The 23,215-nt window shown below is 35.3% G+C and overlaps 1 protein-coding gene across 11 annotated transcripts in view; it reads left to right on the forward strand.

The window, feature by feature from the left end:
- The window catches only part of KIAA0825 (KIAA0825 ortholog), a 248,123-nt gene that overhangs the window by 84,607 nt on the left and 140,301 nt on the right, over positions 1 to 23,215 (forward strand). For all 11 annotated transcript variants that reach the window (XM_027708751.1, XM_027708741.1, XM_027708743.1 and 8 more), the window contains 7 exons: positions 1,963 to 2,057; positions 4,504 to 4,731; positions 5,712 to 5,977; positions 7,224 to 7,374; positions 11,073 to 11,263; positions 14,549 to 14,731; positions 20,097 to 20,207. In XM_027708751.1, coding sequence (XP_027564552.1) covers positions 1,963 to 2,057; positions 4,504 to 4,731; positions 5,712 to 5,977; positions 7,224 to 7,374; positions 11,073 to 11,263; positions 14,549 to 14,731; positions 20,097 to 20,207 — 1,225 coding nt within the window. The remainder of the gene's footprint in view (positions 1 to 1,962; positions 2,058 to 4,503; positions 4,732 to 5,711; positions 5,978 to 7,223; positions 7,375 to 11,072; positions 11,264 to 14,548; positions 14,732 to 20,096; positions 20,208 to 23,215) is intronic.

Genomic DNA, 23,215 nt, shown 5'->3' on the forward strand with positions numbered 1-23,215 from the left:
ACAGGATTGGACCTAGTGTTGATCCCTGAGATAGATCGCTTATTACTAGCCGCAATCTGGAGTTTGTGCCACAGATCACCATGTTTGGTGGCCTAGCTATTCAGCCAGTTTTCGACTCACCTCACTGACTGTTTATCCAGCCCACATATCAAGAGCTTATCTACAGCTTGTTTTATAACAGGATCTTATGGGAGACAGTGTCAAAGGCTTTACTATAGTCCAGGTAGACAATATCCGCTACTCTCTCCTCATCTACCAGGCCAATTATTTCTACATAAATGTTTATCAAGTTGGTCAAGCATGACTTCCCTTTACTGAAGCCATGCTGAGTACTCCTGATGATTTTTTTTGTCCATAATGTTCCTGGAAATTCCTCCATCACCTTCTCAGGGATTGAGGTGAGGTTGACAAGACACTGATTCTCTGAGTCTTCCTCCTTACACTTCTTGAAGATAGGAGCGATATTTGCTTTTACCAGCCTTTGGGATATTCTCCCAGTTGCCATGATTGATCAAAAATAATTAAGAATGGCCTTGCAATGACATCTGCCAGCTCCCTTGGCACTTGTGGGCATCCCCTGAAGGCCCAAGACATCCGTATGTCGTTTGCTTAACTTATCAGGTTTCCTCAGACCTGATCCTCTTTCACCAAGGGTACATCTTCCTTGCTCCAACCTTATCTCCTGGTCTCTGGGGCCTGGGATTCCTGAAGGCTGCTCTCACTAGTAAATACTGAGCCAAAGAAGACATTCAGTACCTCAGCCTTTTCCATGTCTGTGTAACCAGCTCCCCCATCTCATTGAGCAACAGGATCACATTTTCCATAGTCTTCCCCTTGTCACCTGTGTACTTATAGAAACCCTTCTTCGACATCCTTGGCCAAATTTAGTTCCATCTGGGCTTTAGCTTCCCTGACTTTGTCCATGCTCAGATACTGTTTGTGTGTCCCTCCCAGCTTACCCATCCTTACTTCCAGCCTCTGTATGCTTCATTTTGTGTTTGAGTTTGGCTAGGATCTTCATGTTCATCCATGCAGGCCTCCTGGCATTTTTTTTTTAACTCTTTTGAGCTTGGCAGAGCTCCTTAAATATTAACCAGCTTTATTGCGTCCCATTACCTAGGGCCTACGGGACTCTTCCAAGCAGAGGCCAGAGTCTGCTCTTCTGAAGGCCAGGGTTGTGAGCTTGCTTTTTACTCTCCTTCCTGCCCTCAGGATCTGGAACTCTGCTACCTCGTGGTCACTGCAGCAGAGGCTGCCTTTGCCTTTCACATCCCCAACAAGCCCCTCCATTTGTGCCTGTATCACTTGGAAGAAGAAGTTATCATCAATACACTTCAGGAACCTGGATTGCTTGCAAAAACTGGTGAAAGTGATACCTACCCCAGATTCTGGTTTGTCCTTGTCAAAACTGGGGCAATATTTCCATTACTCCAAGGTTTATGAGCAACCTTTGTACCATCCCTTCTTAAGCAGCTTCACTTGTTCCTGTTGCCATTATTTTGCTTATAATACCTGTACTGATTAACTATCTTTTTATTCTTATGATATCGGCATTTCCAAATAGTAAAAACTGTAGAAACACATTAGTGTTCAATTCATATAATTTGTTGAACAAAGAATAGAAATTAATTTCTGTACAGCTGATCTAATGTTATCTGTTCTCCCTAAGAATAGGTGACTGCACAATCAGTATAAAAATGAATTAATGACAAAAGAAACCATATTTTACACATTATGTGTGTGTTTGTATAAAATATGATTACAATGGGATGTAGATTTCATCATGTTATATAAAAGGAACTGTATATTACTTAAATTTGACTTTATCATATCATTAGTATTCCCCTACATCTTGTTGAAGGTTTTTTTATGCTTCGTATTGATATATCAGAAGGTGTTGTAGGCTGCTGACTTTTCTACAGAATTAATCTTAACTTTGATCTCTTTTACCATACTGTGCAGGAGTTCTGAAGAGAGCTAGTGGGGAGCTTTTAATAGGAGAAACTAGAGCAAATGAAACCAGCGTGCTTCCTGAACAGTTACTTCAGGTAGAAGAGGTGAGTATGAAAAGAGTCTTACACTTTTTATGGGATTTTCTTTTGTGTGTGTCTCCAGTGTAGTCTGTCACCATGTTCATTATAAACACATATTGCCATAGTTTCATTACTTTAGCTACTTTGATTTATTTTAGGTGCAAAGTCTCAGTTAAGATGGAATAAAATCTTCTGGCATTCATGAAGAAGTGGTTGGTATTTAATAACAGAAAGAATTTAACATAAGATACCTCAAAACAAAAAATTGCTAAAATATCATAACTTTCTTAGTATTATATATATATTATCAAATACAGCAGAATCTTAAAAAAACCTATGAAATTCTTAGAATTTAATAATAATGATTCTTCCTATAGGGATAGGTACTCACATAATGTGTAGTTTCTTTGATGCCAACAAACTACTGTGTAGTAAGCACTATGTTTTGTAGAATGTATGTACAAGATTAAGTTTTTGTCTGGCTCCAATTTAGTACTAAACACATTTGTGTTGCTGATTTTATGGGACCTAAATGCTCTAACAAGTCTGATACTTTGTGATAGTGGAATTTAATTTCTTAATGGTTCAATTTTAATGGTGGAAAACTTTTAAAATGTGCTTTGAATCAGTTTGTGAGACTAATGTTCTTACAGATTACAAAGAAGAATATTTTTAATAAATTGATCCCTGTCAGAGACCGGATTCATATCTCACCGGATTGTTTGATGATGTCTGTTTGTGTGGATGTGGGGGAAGGGCTAAGCCTAGGCCTGCAGCCAAGGCTGTGCCCATGGCAGGGAAGGCCATGTGGCTGGGCTGTCAATCACACCATGCCCCCTGGAGCGGTGTGGCACCTCTCACTTTGGCTATGGGGACAGTGAGTGGCAGTGAGCCTACCTAGAGGGAGTGGCCACAATAGCCAGAGTCTATAAACAGACACACACGTGGTCTCCATCTTGCCTTGGCCTCTGCCCTCCTGACCTGTCAACATGTGACCTCCAGAGTGGTAAATATGTCCCTCTCCTCTCTTATTCTTTCTTCTCTTAATATCTCTTCCTTTCCTCTTGTGGGCAACTTAAACACCTTTTTTCTGTGTTTCACTTAATTTGTGGGTATTTCATTTAAGTTGTATGGATCTTGTGTTTGCTGAGTGTAACACAGGTTCCCTTACTACAGCAATGCTTGCTAGTCTCAGTAATCTATTGTAATAATGCTTTCAGGAAGTTGCATGTTATTTCTGTAAAACCCTTTTTGCCAAAACACCTATTTTCTCACCAAATTAAAGAAATCTCTTAGACAAAAATGTGTAGTTTTTCTCTGGACATGAACTCAAGGTATCAAAGAATAAAAGACTTTGCAAGGGTTCTTGTGGGCGAAATCTCTTTAAAATTGAAGTGTACAGCCTGTAAAAGTGTGGAGCTTCTGGACCAGGGTGCAACAATTTCACCCGCCCTGCTTTTCCCCACCCAAGAAGGGAGAGTTCAAAACTGTGTGTCCATGGGGGCTGTCTCTGTGCTGACTGGAGTTGAATGCTTGGAGTGGAGAAAGGGAAAGGAAGGAGGATACAACTTTTCAGTTGAAGTAAGGTGGAAGGCTTTCACTTTGTAGCCCTTCATTGTCTTTCGATTTAGTATTATACCTGCAGGTTACTGGGAATCCTTCTTTTCTCTTCTCCCATTATGCCCTCATGGTGGAGATCCAGTATTTACTGAACATCATCTTGTGTAATTAAAATATGTCTCTTACAGTGGTGCAATTCCCAATTGGCCACTTCTGGTAAGGTTTAAGTCTGATGTATGTCATAAGAGCAATGCAAAGTCGGATAAGTTGAAAAGTGATGATGTCCTACTATGTCTGCTTCTGTTAACTGTTACACTTCAGATGACTTCAGAAGTCTGTTTAAAGAAGGCGGGGAACTGATGTAAACCATAGTAAAAGTCAGCATTGGCTAAAAACTACAAATCTCAACTTAATCATTTTGTTCTTTGCTAAATCCAGCTCTAGAGAAGAGAAATACAGTGTGGCTGTGTTAAAACCAGCTTCTTCGAAGAGGTTTCCATTAAGATTCATAGTTAGTAACTTCCAGTTGCTATCTTGTGGTGAAAATTATTACAAGGTATATACTGCTAGATTACTTGTTATACTATTGAAAATGGTTGTAAATTTTTTGACTTTGTTAAATAGATTCTGTTAAAGGTTATAAATCAAGTAAAGATGAAGCATGTTTTTTAAAAGCTGTCTTGTTTAAACAGGATTATTTTTTTCTTTAAAATGTGATGACAAATTTAATATTGTTATTCATGTTCATTTTTCTTGAGTGTAAATACTGCTTTTAATACAAATTCAAGGCCAGCAGACTATATTTTAAGTTCTTGGTGTCCTCTGATTTAATTATGGATGTGCATTTAATTTTCAGACGATAACACTCAATAATGACTTTGGATTGATTTATTATTAATATCTATTTCAGCCTATTTTACTGACTTTTGGGTGGCGAAATGCATTTAAAGACCTGTCTTCTTCTGTGGCTCACTGTATAACAATAGCAATCGAGGATTTTTCATCTAAAATTCTTCAACATGAGCAGAAAGAAGAGTTTTCAGCTGCAGGCTGTGCAATGAGTCTTGTAAACAACCAGCAAATGAGGGAGTCCTGCAGAGCAGTCCAAGAGGAGGAGCAACCAAAACGAATTGCTAAGGCAGGTATCAAAAGATCTGAAGTTTGAGGGGAGACAGAATGCCAAGGCTGTTTGCCATCTACACTTTGAAGTACTTACAGTAGTATTAATATTCTATATCTGATATAAATGGAATTAAAAAGAAAGTGAGAGGCATTACAATGTGAAGCTGAACAGAGCTTTATACAATAGCCCATAGTGTTTACTTGAAAGAATTGACTTTTAAACTTCACTGGCATTATTTCTTTCAGCCAAAAAGTTCTAACATTCTACTCTGTTACCAAGTGTTTCAATGGGAAAATGTTGAAAGCTTTGAAATATGGCTATAAAGGGATTTCTTGTATTCATATCATTAGACATGCCATTCAACTAATCATAACCTGTAATATGGCCAATTTAGAGTTCTTTGATTTGGCTGAAAGGTCACTTATTAATTAAATTGTTTTTCTGAGGGAATATGTGTTTGAAAGTTTTTTTTAAGTAAGCTTTACAACTACTCTAGCAGATTTGGAATGCTGTTAATGAACGTTTGCTTAAAATAAGACATAAGCTTTTGGGAGATAATTTTAGGGAGTCCAATGTATGAATTTATTAAGAGATGACAAGTTTGTTTACAAATTCAGTGTTAAGAAATTTGTTTGTATATTTTTCAAAATAAATTAGTTTAGAAAATTATCTTTGTTTACAAGGAATTAACTTTGCTTTGAATGTACATTTAGTGAAATTAAAACCAAAATGAAGGCATTACTAGCATAAGATGGGTTTTAATTCTTTCCCGCAATATACACTGTGCAGCTTTAAAGCAAGAAGGAAAAAAGAATAATTCATTTACTGTAGATAAATGTTTCTCTCCTGTTTAATAGATTGAAATATTTGTAAAGCTGATTCAATATATTTATGTTTTGTGCCAATTTTATTCTTCAAGAATCTGACCCTAATGTATATAAATTAAACAGTGCTGTCAGAATACAAATAATTTGATGCCCTGTTTATTTTCTCAGTTTTGTTCTGACATCTTGGAAGAACTGGACACATTGCTTCCATTGGCTCTGGCATGCAGAGATGATTCTCTTCAGGAAATTAGAGCAAACTTTGTAGAGGCCTGCAGCAAAGTGGCAACAGCTGTGCTGGCAAGACTGGAGGAGAAGAGCAAAGACGTTCCCTCCAAGGCTCCTCTGCAAGACTTGTGTGCTGCCCTTTCCACAGCAATATATGTCTTTCAGCATTTTACAATGTATAGCAATTTAATGAGAGAAACAAGCAAAAAGTAGGTCCTTTTTATTTATAATGTTTAATTCAAACATATGTGACTTCATTCCGTTTTGGTGATACAGTATGGTGGCAGTTTTCCAAATTGCATTATATTTTTAGCACACTCAGTGTGTGTACTATTTATGGAAAGACCTGAATCAAAGTTATTGATAGTCTAAAGCTGCCTTTACAAAACAAATTAATTATATTCAAGATCTACATTCTATTTGCAGATCAATATTTTTATTTATTAAGCTTGAGAAAATAGAATTGTCCAGTGAACTGAATGTACTCTGCTCTCATATAAATAAAGGACTAAGGCCTTAATTTCCTTTTCTCACCTTTGTAATAGCTGAATTTTCATAACATCTAATTTAGCCCATAGCAAATCTTAGAGGACAACATACAAATACATTTCTGTGCTTTTTCCTTACACCACCTGTATTCAGGCATGTAAACGAATACATCCAGTGTAGTTTTAGAATTTTTGTTTCTTGCATGCAGAATAAAAATTAGGGGAGATATGAAGTAGGAGTGTAAAGTCTAAGACAGTGTTTGACCTGGGGGGCAATAGAATTTCATTTGCCGTGCCTTTAGGAGATTTTGACTTAAGATACTAGGAGTTTCTTTATTGGTGGTCCATATGTTTCCAGCCATATGTAATTGAAAAGTAGAAGCTGTACCTTTTGGGAGGGATGCTGAATTAGCACGATTTTCAAGGAATGTATGATTTTTGAGTGGTTTTATGCACTGTTGAGCTACTTTCCCTCTGATGTTTTACTCTCTTCTGCGTGAAGTATATCTTTGTGAATGGGAAGTCTGAGCCAAAATACTACTCAGTAATTCTGTTTAGGTGTATTATCAAAGAGTTTTAGTACATACCTACCAAAAGCAATCTCTGTACTGTGTGCTTATGTTTTCTTTATCACACTCAATGCTGATGTAATAATTGCTGATGCAAGTATGCTGCAACACATAGTCTTCAAATATGGGAATGACAAATATACTTTTGTCTCAGAAAACAGGATGAAGTAATTTATTTCTCAGTGACTTAGGTAAATGCGAATCTATAGACAAGGAGACATTTTAAAGAACTTTTGAAACAAAGAATTTCAAAAGTGAGTGCTAGGTTCAGACTTCATAATCAAGAGGAAATGAATGATTGATATCTACTTATCAAGACTATTTGCAGTACTGGGGATTGTTACCTCCTACTGCACAGCCTTTCAATCACTGTCTCTTTCATCATTCTCTCTGAACAGCCCTCTGTTCCTAGTGCTTGTCCAACAATACCAGGAATTCATCAATGTTCTCCAGTTTCAAGTTACGAACTACTGCATCAGAGTTTGTGCTACAAGCATATTACAGGATGCTGAGAGCCACCACTGGGATGACTACAAAGCTTTTTATGAGGTGTGAGGTTAAGTTTACTATGCCTCCCTTTTACAAAATGTGTTTACTGGTTGCCAACTCTCTGACTAATTAGAAGCATAAGATCAGCATTCTTTTTACATAACATAAAGTTGGAATTTACTCTTTTGAAATATCTATTATTGCAGGCAAATGTCTCTCTAGAAATGACGTAGAAAAACATAATCATTTAAAAATGAGATAGATTGTTACCATGAAGTGTTTGTGTCATTTGCTTTGTAAAATATTGTGTGTTAAGACATTTATATAGAACTCAGTAAAGAAGACATCATCATCTTAATCTTTAAGATTAAGTAAAGTTGTAAGAAAATGTAACATTTGAAAATCTTTTTCTGGGAAATTTTTCATCTCATTATTTAGTTTTTATTTTCAAGTGGTTCCTCTTTTTAGTTTTTGGGAGTGAAAGATGTAACAAAGAAAGATGGTCAAGATAGTTACCTTAAGCATTCAGCAGTAGATTTCTGAAGTAAACAGTGCCATTTCACCTGCATTTTGGAGTCACAGGTCTGATGTATAGCTATAATCCTAACGATTCTATGAAAAAAAAAAAAGATAATTACTTTTGTTTATTGGGTTTTTTCCTTCATTGCAGTTAAATGCAAACACAGATTGACACTGTTTGAAATTATTTTCACTTGATTGCAGGATGAAGTATTATTTGTTTTTTATCAATAATAACCGAGGAGACAAAGTCCTGTCCTTCCTTTTATCACTTTTTGTGTAAGACAATTAGCCTGGGTTTTTTACGCATTTTCTAGAATTCTTACATGAGAGAAAATTCTCTGTGATACATGTATTCTACAGATGTAGTATAAAAAACAGCTAAGCAGTGACAAAAATGTGTACTGGACAGGGCATGCAGACCTTAATATGAGTAATCTATTGAAATGTCCATCCCTTAAAGTAAAGTAAATAAACATTTTACTTTTGTTTGAATGTTGGCCCACATGATGAAATGTCGTGGCTTTTGGCAACTGATAAATCATGATACAGTCTTGACTGTCCATAGCTCATATGGTGCTGTGTCCTGTTTGTTAGTGACCCAGTAGCTTCACCATGGAGGAAACCTAATTGTGAGAAATAGTTGTCCAAAGACAAAAGAATATGGAGTATTCGGTTTTAACACTGCTGAGTGGAACTGATGTGTGTAGGAGGGGATGAGGAAAACCAGTGTCTCAGCTCTTAAGGTTTGCAGGACTTGAGGTGGGAAGTATGTAATTTTACATCATCACTCTGCTCTTTTTACTGGGTCATGGGAGATGGCCCAAAGGTGGACCATGATCTGTGTGAAGCGCCTTCATGAGGCACAATGCTGAGCAGTTGTTACCTCCATTGGCCTCTTGTAGGCATCCCAAATGAAAGATATTGGATTAAGACCTATTGCTTGTTACAGAGGCAACATCCTGCTGAAACTCTAGCAGTTAGTGGAGCAGACATCTGCTGTAGCTGTGGGAACTTCTGTTTTCTAATAGTCAAAAAATAAAGAATTGTCTGTTCAGACATAATATTGAGTGGCTTATATAATAAAGCACAGCTGCTTGTTGCCTGATATATAAGCTAAATAAAAGCTCACATCTGTTTGTATTGTATGGAGCCTGCAAAAATAGCAGACATTTATCAGTTGAACTGTCTAGAAATGGCAGCAAGAACGCATCTCATTTAAATCTTTAGTGACACTGTTGCTTCTGCAGTGGAGGTACAATGCTAAGAAAGGGGGGAAAGGGTATTACTTAAATTAGCGCAGAGAAAGTGAAAACAATTTGTGTTTATTGTTACACAGTTAAAAAGTAAAACTCACCAACATTCAGTTACTTAAAAAAGTAAACGTCCTGTGTCAAAAAGTCAATTTAGAATTATATATTTGGTTGTCAAGTCTCCATGGGTTTGGAAAATTTTTAAATTTGTTTTTGAAGTTAAAAGATAGGACCAAAATAATTTTGCTTCCATCTGGCATTCAAACTAATTATTTTTTAACTGTAAAGTTTATTCTGTAACAGTTGAAATATTTTTGCAAAGAAATGGTAATCTCAGTAAAATGTAAGGTAGGGTTAGGGACTTATTTCTGCACAGGTTCTACTTAAATGTACCTCAAGAGTAATCATGATAATGTATCTAAAAGCCCAGGCATCTAGAAATGTATTAACATTGAAGTTATGCAAACTTATGAAGCTATGAGTTGTGTCATGAAGTAAACTTGTACTTTCTTATTATATTTCCATGTGTCATGCAATAAGATTGTAATTGTATTTCATATAAGAAAAATGGGAAATTATTTTAATATGTCCATTATTTTATTACATAAACTTTTGGTCAGTGTAAGACAATCCTGTTTTATCGGTATGAAAACCCTTGTCAAGTGCTTGGTTATTCAAAATACTAATGGGTTTTTTTGTTTGTTTTCCTATTGAAATATGGTGTTTATGGTTGTATGTAGAAAGAAAATTAGTCATATGATTTTCTTTTGAAACTCAGCTGTACATAATTTTTCTCTTCTGCATTAGTGAAACCTGAAAATTGGATGCCCTAATGATTTGGGTGTTGTTTTTTTTTCTAAATTAAATTTCAGAGATGCCTACACCACTCATAATCTTAAGGACCAGAGTGGTGGTCATAAATTTGGTACTTTCGTTCTTTGTCACTTTTTAATATAAAATGCACTTCAAATATTATGGCAGAGAAAGACCAAATAATGACAATTTCCAAATACCTCATAATGCCCTGTATTTAAAAAGAAGCCAGATTATTTTAGATTTTTATTGTTAAAGAATGCCTATTAAACTCTGAAAGTGTTTTGAAAATTGTGGAGTTATTTTATATTTCTGATGATGCTAAAATATCAACAAATTCTTAAAATATTTCTCTGTTCCTTTGGAATATGGGAAGTGGAGATTGCAGTCTCTGTTCTCATACGGCTTTATCACGATGCTATTTTCTGACTAGGTATTAGTTGAAATATTTAAATGTTATACTATTTACTTCTTAGAGATTTTGTGGATTAACTGCTGTGATTTTTACTCCTCTGTATTTATTTCTGTATCTTAATGGGGTAGTTCTGTATAGACAATGAAATATTAGTGCCAATGCTGATTCCTTCCCAGAAAATGTTTGGTTTCAATGAATTACCATTATAAGATAAAAAAATACCTTACTAAAAAATTCTGGACATCTGTTATTATCAGTTTAATAGTTCAGTTTTTCTTTTTTTCTGCTCTTGTTTCATATCTATTATACATAAACAAAGTTTTATAATCATGGTTATGCATAGCATTTATGAATCTGGATAAATATATATGCTTAAGTAATTTAAATAATTATTTTCTTTGCAGACAAGCTGTTACATTAAATTTGTCTGACTATTGTAGTGAGTAGAGAATACTGTATATGTTTTAAAACTAAACTTACAACACTATGGGTCTTGAGAATAGGTTAACTGAGGATATAAGAGGTCAAATGATGTGGTTTGATTTTGTGGCAGACCTGTAATGTTGTGACTGAAATCCAGCATGTGTTGCCTTGCTAATAAAGATGTCTCACATCTTGTCAAGGACCATTTGTTGGTCATCATATTCCTGAAGCTCTTCAGCTATTTCCCTTCAGATGGATTTAATTAGACTTACAGGAATTAAACTGACATTTTCAAATGTGTGGTTTTATTATTTAATGTGTTGTGATTTTGCTAGGGGGAAAGATGCTCATTCTCTGTCCAGATGTGGCATTACTTCTGCTGTGCTATTCGTCATGATCTATGGAATATTCTACCTCCAAAGACAGCCCAGGAGATTCTTACAGATATACTAGAGCAATCTTTGGATATTCTGTCCTCCAGATATTGTCAGGTGCATCCCAGTTACAAGAGAACACCTCAAATCAGGTAATGGTTGTATATTTAATGCACAGTCGTAATGGATAAAATAAATAAATGTTAGTTTTCTGTTATGCAGTGCTTTCATTCAGATTTAAATGTTAATGAACACAGCAGGGGGATAGACCAAATTTGTGCATTTTGATATTCATTTTAATTCAATATATTCTGTATATTCAGGTATATTGGTAGTCATACCATGAGCTGGGCAGAATCAAAGACCTCTTTCAACTGTTGGTGAAATTGCTTTATTGGTTTGAAAACCTCACAGCGAAAATGCATTGAGAAGTAGTGATGCAACCAAAAATGTGAGCAGAATTGGCAACATCAGTATTAGAAATCCAGCTGTTGATTCATCAAGAAAACTTCATGTGTTCCAGTAGAATTCGTATTTTCATAGGGCTTTTCAAGTAAAAGAGTTACTAGGTCACATCAAAAGATTTGCCAGAATGACACCAGTGGTGCAGAAAGAGAGAGGATAAAGAGGCTATTCCTTCTTCTGTCATTTTTGGAAATAAGAAGCTGAAGTTGTTCTGATTGGGATTCTTTTTGAGAAATACTAAACCAGGTGTCTCCAGGTGGAAACTTAATCTACCGTTGTCCTTTCTGTCTAGTATTTTACTGCATAAATTATTGTATTTCTCATAACAGAATCACACAGAATCACAGAATGGATAACATTGAAAGGGACCACAGCGAGTCATCTGGTCCAACCTCCCTACTCAAGCAGGGTCTTCCTAGAGCACAATGTGCACAGGATTGCGTCCAGGTGGTTCTTGAATATCTCCAGTGAGGGAGACTCCACAACCTCTCTAAGCAATCTGTTCCAGTGTGTGGTCACCCACACAGTAAAGTTCTTTCTTATAGTCACATGGAACTTCCTGTGCATGAGTTTCTCCCTGTTGCCTCTTGTCCTCTTGCTTGGCACCACTGAGAAGAGTTTAAGGGTTTGTAATTTGTAGTGGGTGAGAGACTCAGCAGATACATGTTCTGTGTGAGCTGAGTTACATGCTGTCATCTGAAGTTTTATTATGAAAAGGAGTATTGTCATGAAAGGTAACATCAGACTGGTGACCTGTCAGTAGTGGCGTTCCAGAGAGCTCCATCTTGAGCCCTGTGCTCTTCAACATCTCCATAAATGATTGGATGCAGGACTGGAGGGGATACCAAGCAAGTTTGCAGATGACACAAAACTCGGTGGAGCTGTTGACTCCCTCAAAGGCGCAGAGGCACTGCAGAGAGACTTTGACAAATGAGAGGGCTGGGCAGTCCATATGAAGTTCAGCAAGGGAAAGTGGCTGATTGTGCGCCTGGGATGGGGCAACTCTGGATGTACAGCCAGACTGGGGAATGAGATACTGAAAAGCAGTGCCAAGGAAAGTGACCTGGGGGTTCCTGGTCAATTGCCAGTTGAATATGAGTCAGTAGTGTCCTGGCAGCCAGGAGGGCCAATCATGTCCTGGGGGCATTAGGCAATGCATGGGCAGCCGGTCGAGGCAGATGACTGTCCTGCTCTGCTCTGCACTGGTGCTGCCTCACCTTGAATATTATGGCAGTTTTGGGCACCACAGTATAAGAAAGATACGAAACTATTAGAGAGTGTCCAATGGAGAGCAACGAAGATGGTGAAAAGCCTTGAAGGGAAGCTGTCTGAGGAGTAGCTGAGGTCACTTGGTGTGTTCAGCCTGGAGAAGACTGAGGGGAGATCTCATTGCAGTTACAACTTCCTTGTGAGGTGAAAAAGAGGAGAGGCAGGCACTGATCTCCTCTCTGGTGACCAGTGACAGGACCTGAAGAAATGGCCTGAAGTTGTGTCAGGGGAGGGGTAGGTTAAATCTTAGGAAGAGGTTCTTCATCCAGAGGGTGGTTGGATGGTAGAATAAGCTCTCTAGGGCAGCAGTCACAGGACTAAGCCTGCCAGAGTTCAAGAAGCATTTGGATGATACTCTTGTGCACATGGTGTAACTCTTGGGAATCGGTGCAGGGCTAAGAGTTGTACTCGATGATCCTTATGGGTCCCTTCCAACTCAGCATATTTTGTGATTCTGTGATTTTGTGAAAGCTCAAGTAACTTGCAAGAAATCGTGTTCTTGGCATGGGTAGGAAAAAACAAAGTTTTAGTCAACATATAAAAATACTTGGTTTTATGCCCTATTCCTTCAATAATTTACTGTGATCAGGCTCTTCTATATATTTTGGTACTGCGATGTTTCCTGGAAACTTTTCTGGAAATATTTTTGGGAAAAAAATACCCTGAAATATGAAAAATACAGTATTTCTTAAATGTAGTGTTAGTCAATTCTGTATGAATTTGCTTCAAAATACTGAACCAGAAAGAACTTTTACATTGTCATTTTGTAGAAAAGCCGTTTCATTCAATAAGGTAATTCTTGAATTTTTCACTAACTAAATTGAACTATCTCGTCATGAACAAAGGAAAGAAATTTACTCAATATAATTTATAGTATTTTTATCACAGTTTTGCATATTTTATTTATAATGCTGTAGTTTGTGGGGCTATCTTTTCTCCCAGTCGTTCTTGAAATGTTGGAGAACTGATCTGTAATACAGGCAAATGTGTGTTTGTGTGTGTTTGCCTATATTTTTCAAAAATAAGATGATCCTTAAAAATGCACATAATCACTCGTGCATCTGTTGTCTTTTAGGTACCTAAGTACTTTATTCAGTCCAACCTCATGCCTCCCATATATTTTGTGTTATCCACCTGTTTCCTATGTGTTGTATGTCAGCATAGTCTTGTGAGAGTATCTTCTTGTAGTTTGGATTCTTGCTGTTGTTCAGGCCAATGACCCATGATGCTCTGCCAGCCAATACCAACAGGCAACAGATCACTGACTCAGAAATGTTCTACATTGTAATATGTTGCATGGTAGTTTTGCAAATTGAAATTCCTTTGTAATTACTTTTTTGTTCAAGCAGGATTTGAAAATAGTAAGTACATTCTAATTATATGTTATCATAAAGGAAAAAAAATTAAATTTATTGACTTGTAGTTTAGAAAGTAAATTGTTCTCGCCTAGTGACACTGTCATTTGGAAAAGGACATTTCCAAGTTTTTTAACTTCTTCTTTTGAGTAGTCTCAGTAAAGACTTTTCTGTGGAAGTGTTGAATTTTTACAGAGTAGTGGAATCAGACTTCCTACATCACTGAAGAGGAAATTTCAAATCCATTCTGTGATTTATACTTGTCGGAGGAAACGTCTATTTAATTGAAATTTACTACTACCAGATGTCCTAAGTAATCTTATTCTTGCTTTTTTTTTTTGCCTAAAGAATTGATATTGCAGCAATTTTGATGTCCACTGAAGATATGCTCTGGTCAATTTGTAGTTCTGTACAGGAGTTTCTGAATCCACATGAAGACAGAGATCTCAAGATCTATAAAATACATAGCCACTGCAATAGTCTGATCTCTGTGCTGGCTATTTTAACTTCACCACTGAAGAATTTGTATGAGTAAGTATGAAATAAACATTCCATTTAAGATAAAATTGGTTCTTGACCTTACATGGATAGGTCTAGAGGGTGAATGTTTGTGTTGAAATCAAATGAAATGCATAGTGTTGATGCATTTTTATAATCTTTGACTATTTCTCAATTTTGTCTTGAACTTACCTTTATGATCTTACCTAAAGCCCAATTATATCTGCTGGTATTTTATTAGCCTTGGATCAAACTCCTATGCTGTACAATTTTTGGCTGTTGATAACATAGACCATAGTGAATGTCTGGATTAATTTCCTCTGTAACACAAACAGTAGAATTTTGTAATAATTACTGTCCCAGATTTGCAATTTGCTTTTCAGTTAGCATATTTTTTTTTTGAAATTCAGTCTTGTCCATCTAAAAGCATTTACTAATATGTACCAAAGACTTTGGTAAGGTTTTCAAGGACTTAGTTATTCATCAATTGAAAAAAATCATCTTACTAGTTAAAATACATCTACCTTCAGCTTCCAAGTACATTAGAATGTTCTGCTTTCATCCCATAATATTTTTTATAAGTACTGACATGTAAAGATAATTTACTGGAATGATCATCTGGTTACATAATCAGTATGCTTCAACAAATATTAATATAGTTTAAAAGAGAAAGAATATAGAATTGTCATATTTATGAAATCATGTCTTCACAAGTCACAGCTATAAACAAAAGGAAACATTACTTGCACTGAAATTGGGTCTGAGTCTTTCATTGCTAAAATTCTGCTGTAAATTTTGCGTATGAGACAATACAAAGTGAGATCACAAGTTAAAAAAACAAGGACAACAAAACTGCAAAGTAACAAAGCCACATGCTATTCAACTGTCTTACTATTCTACGTAGGAATATTTTAAGTAGTACTCAGGTGGAGACCTCCTGAATTTAAGCTTCTTCAGCTAAAAATTTTTTGTCACGTGTGGGCTCTTAATATTTGTGAGCTCTAATGAACATACAAAAGTAGATTGTAACTGGATGTTTGATCTTATTCAATGCAGGCTTATGAAATAGCAATTAAGAAGGTGACTGATTAGGTGTGGCTGTGGCAGTAGTAATGGAGGAGGAATGGACATTGTGGTAGCTGTAACTGCTTCTACTGTCAATTTTTACATTTCATCTATCTTTTATGAAAGACAGAATGATGGTACAAAATAAATATGTAGTATAATTTGTTTCTTTTAGCTATTCTGGTCCTCCACTAAGCAACGTTGTTTACACATTTATCTATACCTGTATTGACAAAAATATGTGCTAACTTGAACAGTCACTGAGTTTCAGAACAAAGTGCCAATGAAGAGGCAGCCTTTATGTAAAATGCTACAGATAAATGACTTGATCATATACCTTTCATATTTAGACATATGAATTTCACTATCCTAATTTGCTGTACTAGCTTATTTAATTTACTACAAAGTACTCTGCAAATCACAACCAAAATCTGACAGCTTTGTTTAGAAAGAATAAAAAGAATTGTCATATTTTGTTATATAGTTACAAAAGTAATATTAACACTGAAGAACATTGCTATATGGATGATGATTGTTTTAGTAAGTAAAAAAGGATTTTTTCGTGAACTTGTATTCAAAACTTGTGTTTTCAAAATCTGTGAGAGTACATTATCAAAACAAGTCCTTTATATTGTATATTTCATTACGGCCAGTATTTGTCAGGTAACCTAATCCAGTGCCCAGAATACAAAGAAAAAAGAGGATTAGCAAATTAGCTTCTTGAATGACTATATCCAACTGGAAACACTGAATCAAATTTGCAAACACCACACTTTATGTAGAATACCTAGGTCCATTGTTTACTGAGGTGTGCATAGTTCATCACATTAAGATAACAAATTTAGAAGTTATGTCTGATTTTAAAGGAATGCTTATCTTTCATCAGTTCTGTTCAATTATAGTTGTATGATCACAATTTATTGTTATTATGTTAGCTTGGCTTTATATATTTCAAAACTTTGGTAAAGTTAACAGGAATTGAAATAAAGCTTTTTCTTTTAACTCTATAATGCTCTCTTTTGCTATTAACAATACCCTGCAGACACTAGATACCAATTAATCTTTAGACTTCTCAGGAAAGTTTTGTATAATCATAAAGGTGGCAATAAGAAAACATTGTTTTCCAGGAGTTGTCTAATAATAGGGCTGACTCATTTCTAACTTACTAGAGTTGCTGTATTAACTATTGCTTCCAGGGAACTAAAATTATTCAAATTTCTTTATTATGTTGTTGAAATGGAACAAGAAAGTAGTGGTGCTGAAAAATTAATAATATCCTTAACTTCAAATAAGGTAATTCTGGCATATGCTTTCTCATTCCTAATTTTGTGATCAAGTATGTATTCAGCTATCACTTAGAGTTTCTTTTCTGTATGGCAAGGTTCCTTAGACCTGGTCCAGAATTCACCTATGAATCTTGGGTTTTCAGTGCTCATTTTTCTGTGCTTTATTTTCCTCCAGCGTTCTGTGGCCTTCCTGAAGCACCTTTAGTATAATGGATATGGTGGTTGGAAAGGACTGATGGAGATCATCTAGTCCAGCCTCCTGCTTAAAGCAGAATAGTCACTAAGAGCAGTCAGACACGACTGTGCTAGCTGCCCCATGTCAGCCTCCAGGAACTGAAGTTTTACAACTTCTCCATGAAGTGTGTTCCACAGCTGCACTGCCTTACTGCAAAGTATTGCCTAATATCTAGTGTAAACCTTCAAAGCTGTTGGCTATGACTTGGTGTATCATCATCCCCCACTGAGAAAAGTTTGTCAGTGTTGTCTTTGTAATTTTCTTTGGCTATTTGTAGATTGCCATTAGGTTAATTGACCCTGCTATTCAATTTGAAAATCTGAAAGTATTTCTCTTTAATATATGAGTTATAACTCATGAAATTGCTTTTTAGTCCTGTGTATTCCTTATACAGAGTTAAATCCTTCAAAGACTACCAGGAAATACCGTCAAGATGCATCTTGTTGGCATCTCATTTCTTCACACCTGTACTGAGGCTTACTGGATCAATTCTTACCTTGTTACACTCTACTGAAGAATAAAACTACTGCAACTTGCTGTCTTGCTGTGGTATTAAATGCTTTCACAGATGCTATCTGCTGCTTTGAAACTATAGGCAGCTGCATTAAGATATCTTGAAGCAAAAACAAATTTCCTACTAGCTATTATTATTACTTCTGTCAGAAGAGTAGTTGAATTAAAGTCTGGCACAGAGTTACATAGCCAACAGTGGACATTAAGAAATGCTGGCATGAGAATTACTATATTATCATTAGACACTTGATTTTTTTTAGTAGTATTTGAAGTTATTCTAATATTTAAACAATCTTTAAAGCCTCAGATTATCTTCATCTCACTTTAAAAATTTCTGTAGAGATTTTGTTGTAAGCCTCAGAATCCAAAAGTCTGTTGTGTGCTTCTTCTTAGGATACACCTAATTCCAGAATTCTCTCAAATAGTTCCTAATCAATCAATAAACAAGATGTGGTCTTTCTTTACTAGATTGCTACCCCAAATGTATTTATCATGCTTTCTTTTAGGATTTTTGCTCTATGCTTTGCTATATTCAGAAAACTATTTCAGTGATATGAGACAACAGGATTTCTTTTTTGTTTTAATTCTCTCATAAAATTGACGTTAATGTCTTTAAAATAATTATTTTTCTACTTTAAGTTCTACCTTTATCTATACTAGAATCTCAGCTTTATTTTTAATCTTCAGGTTTTCACAAATTCACAAAGAGCACTGTGCTAGTCCTGCTTGAATACTGCTTACCTAAGATCATTTAAATGTCTGTAGTAAATTCTTTCTACTAATTTTTTTAATTAGTAAAATTAATTTCCAAATACATCACCCTATCTTTTGGAGAAGTTCAGAAACTTTTAGACCTGCCTTTCTTGTTGAACAAGTGTAATTCTCTCTCTTCTTTTATCTGGGGTCTTTTAGGCAGACAGTGACCTAATAGATATGTAGCTGCAGTTCTAAAAGAAAGCTAAAAAGTAACTTTAAATAAGTCAATGACAAAACACAAGTTCTATTAATGCCATGGTGACAAAGCACGAGATTCTGGCTTTTAGGTTAGGAGTTCCTGAAGGCTGTATTCCAAAGGGTTTCCAGCCTATCTCCTGTTTTGTGTTTAGATCCACTCTAACTGCTTCCATTTCATGGCAGTAGCTTTCTCTGGTCATATAAAAAAGTTCTCTTGTCCTGAGAAAGTCCTCACATCTTTTCCTGAGGTTCTTCTCTCAGTGCAATAGAAAGAATGCTGACTTGAAAGTGGGAATTACATTGATTCACTTCAGAAAATAAAGCAAATGTACAGTGGCATTTTTATACCTTCTTTATATAACTTAGAAAGTCACAGCCATGATACATAAAGAAACAAACTTCAGAGAAGGAAAGTTATTAAGATGAAAAATTCACAGCCAAGTAAGATGAAGAGTAAGGTGCTTAGGAAGTGACAATTGTTTATAGTTAATGGAGGATGGATGTAACAAACTATATCCTCTCTGCTGGAATTGTATTCAGTGTAAATAAGAGTAAAAAGGGAAGAAGCCAAGGGGCATCTATTCCTATGACACATTATTGGATCCTAGTAGTTGCTACACAATTGTACCAATACTATTAATTTATTGCTAAACAGTAATTAAAAGCAAATACTAAATTATGGAATCCTGTTCTTACATATATTTATAATCCTATCATATAATGAATAAAAATAGTTAATTTTTAGTATCAGTGGATTGGACACATCTTGGTTTTTGCCACTCACATCCTTTGAGTAAGTGAAGTACTGCAGAAGTGACATCAAACTAGCTTATCTAGTTCCTCACCAGATTCTTGTATTTGAAAGCAACCAGTATGCCAATTTTCATAAGCTAGTGGAGGCCTAAAGCTTCTGGTTGAAATTTTTGTCCAGTTTAATCTAAAGTCTATAGGTACTTGCATGTCAATTATTATCACTTCAAAAATTATTTTATTTATCATTGTTATAAAAGTATTTATAATACAATGCATTTGTTACGCGGAAAGAAAAGAGCCGTAGAAATAAATGACTGAAGAGCAATTTGCTTATTGAATGCATTTTCAAATGTAGTTTGAAAACATGCTATATAAGAGTAAAAATATGAAGAAAACTTCTTTAACAATGTTAGATAACAAGTTTCAAAGAGTGAAAGTATATAAAATACAAAATGAGACTTTTAACAGTTCATAAACAGACTTGCAATTATGGGTATGAATATGTATATTAGTGCTATTTATCATTTGGTACTAGTGGTCCAAAGGGATTTTCAGTCTCTCGTGTAATTCAGAAATATCTGTTTTCTTTCAGGACATTACTGAATAGTTGTGGTGAACATCTTCCTCAAGAGTTTTCAGAAGTCTTTTATCATCCATCACATTGGTTATTTTGCATACCATCGTCCTGTTTTTTCTTACTGAAGTGAGTACCATAAGTTGATGGTTGTAAAGGCATCACTGGATTGTCAGTATTAGTCAAATACTATGACAACATTTTGAAAAGAGTGTATCTGAATAAATGTTTAACTAATATTCTGATGTTAAAAAGGCATAGAAGCATTTTTTAATTCATTACAGATTTCTCTAATCTTTGAGAGCCTATAAGAAAGGTCACACTGAAAGCAGTGCACTGTGTTTTGCTAGTCTAGTCATTATGTTTGATATTTGAATTGTCTCTAAGGTTTTCTGGCTTTAATTAAAGGGATATATAGCTTTTGACAATAATGTAGTTCACCACAGTTGCTGTTTTGAAGGACTTATAATTAAAGGGGAGATAAAGAATGTATGCCTTTCTGTGTATGATTGGTGGTTAAAAAAATGATTTGATATATACATGACTCCTTGAAAAATAATGCTGCTTGATCATAGTTAATTTTTTTGGAATTACTGAATGATTAAAGGCAAAAGCTTAATTTCTTTTTCTGTGTCACAGAAATGTAATGACAAATTACATATAAGATATATGCTACCAGCTGTGCTGTCATTCCATTTCTAGTTTTGAAGCTGAAGCACTCCCACACACCAGTGTAGATCCTCTCCTAAACCCTTTACCTCCTCTTCCTCCTCTTCAAAGTTATTTCCTGAAAGATTTTCACTCTCCATTTTCATGAAAGGCTGCTTCTGTGAGTTCTTACTGTGTGTTTTCTGAGAAGGTATTTTTACATTTTGTAGAAATACATTATCATATGATTGGTGACCTAATGGTGACTTATTTGTGACCAATGTGCTGTGGATTTATTATCTCTTACCTTGTACACACAGTATCTTGTACCATGTACATAAAAATATTTTCCCTGTAATTTTTCCCCATGCTACACAAAACTTAGTGATTTCTCTCTGTAGCCTTCACTCCTGACTACATGTCATTGGTACTGTTATCTCCTTCCCAGGGGACTCTGATATCTGCTGAACCAGAGACAATATATGTTTTGACTGCATTGAAGTCATGCGGTTGGCTAAGTAAGAGCCAAACAGAGTTGAGTAACTGGTGAATTCAGAATGTGTTCTTTTCCCAGCTAGAAACAGTAATTTAAGTTATTTAAAAGCTTGAAGCATCACATGTGTTTACCTCTATCAAGCTTCAAGGAAATTTGTTGGTGGCTTTTTAAGTCATGCATGGTTGGAGAGAAAGGAGAGGAGAAGGTGGATATAGGAAAGAGAATGACTGCATGATCCATTAGAAAGGGATCTACTCCATTTCTGAGAAAATTTATGCTTCGTTAAGTGTTCATTGTAGAAAAGACAATAAGCTTTTTGATACCCTCATCCAAGGCCAGTACTCAAAATTTAAATTATACTGTGAATTATGAGTTTTGGAAGATGACTTGAAAAGTGAGTACCCCTATGCTGTGTAAAAGTATGTAAAGGAAATGCTGCTACCATTTCAGTCTGATATAATTATCTTTTCCAAGGTGGAATTAGGATAAATTTGTCTTGAATAAATAGCAGAAAACTATTCCAGAGCTATGCAGTATGCACTTTTCCCCCTAGATGACAGGAGATAAAATTTACATCCTCTTGATCACCAAAAATGAGGAGTTCAAAAGAAAGCACATATCTGAGAAGATACAGCTAGTGTACCTATGTGAGGACAGTCCATATATATAGAGAGCCTTGTGTACTGTCCTGGTGATAATGAGTGAACTATGTTGGTAAAATATTTAATGTTTTCTTTTAACAACACACTTTTCAGCTGCTCAAAAAAAGGAACAGTGAAGGGCTCTATATGTAATGAAGTAACTTGTGGGACACATTCTAAGAAGTTCTAGTTTTTTCATTGGTTTTACACTCTGTGTCAATGAAACTTTTTTTTTCTTGAAATAATTGCAATTTTGAGCATTAACGAGACATGTTTAAGTACTGCAGTAAACTGTATTTTAGAGTATGCTAACTATTCATGGATTGTTTTGTGGTTTTACATCTAATAAAAATACATATTCACTGTCTGTAACAAAAATGGGAGCACAGGCCATTGTACACCTCTCAACTGCAGCCACCTAATCTTTAACTAAATACTCTAACCTGTCATCCATCTAACTATTAAGTATTTACTCTTCCTAGGCTTGATATTTCAAAAGAGAGTTTCACTAGTTCCTGAAATTATTTTGTTTACTATATAACCTGATTTACTACATTAATTTGATAACTGAAAATGACTACAGTCTGTTTTATCAATTTGACTCCAACATTTTGTCAAGGTTGTTACCATGAATTAGCATGTTTATTTGCCTTATAAAATCCTGCACTTACCACTTGAAGTTTTCTTTCTTTCTGTGTTGGATACCAACCAGAATAATGTAGCTGGTTATCAAACTAAATAATTATGATCATTTATATTACAGTTCCTTTAGAAGTAATTGTGATTCTTTTAGTGGCAATTGTGATTTGTCCTTTTTTCTTATTTGGGGCTTATAATCATACCATTTGCAAAACAAAGTTGGGTTTTTTTCTATTAGTGTACAAAACTGAACATTTATATGTGAGATATTTTTATCTACTTCACCTTTTGTCACTTTTTATGAGGCTAGTCTTATTTTCACTAGTACTGAGCTACGAGGATGGGAGAACATATGCCTCTCCATATGCACGTTACAGAACTTCTCAGTGCATTTGTTGGTGCTAGCTTCATGGCTGTAGGGAATGTCTGCTATATTTTATTTTTCCTCCAAGTAAATCACACCATTGTACACTTCAATTTGCAAGATGCTTAAAGAGCCAAGAACTGGTGTATATTACAACATGATAATTTCCCATCTGGTCAATGACAGACAAGTTTTATTCATTTCAAATACTCTAAAAATGTAATTTATTTCTATTGTAATTTGAAATAATATCCCTCATAAATGTAATTGACCAAATTTGTCCCTTATTTTGTAGTTTGAAGGCAATGAGTGATTTTATTAGATATGATAACATGACATTCAAGGGAGA

The sequence above is a fragment of the Neopelma chrysocephalum genome, unplaced genomic scaffold (genome assembly GCF_003984885.1).
Source record: "Neopelma chrysocephalum unplaced genomic scaffold, ASM398488v2 Primary Assembly neopelma1_96523, whole genome shotgun sequence".
Classification (NCBI taxonomy): Eukaryota; Metazoa; Chordata; class Aves; order Passeriformes; family Pipridae; genus Neopelma; species Neopelma chrysocephalum.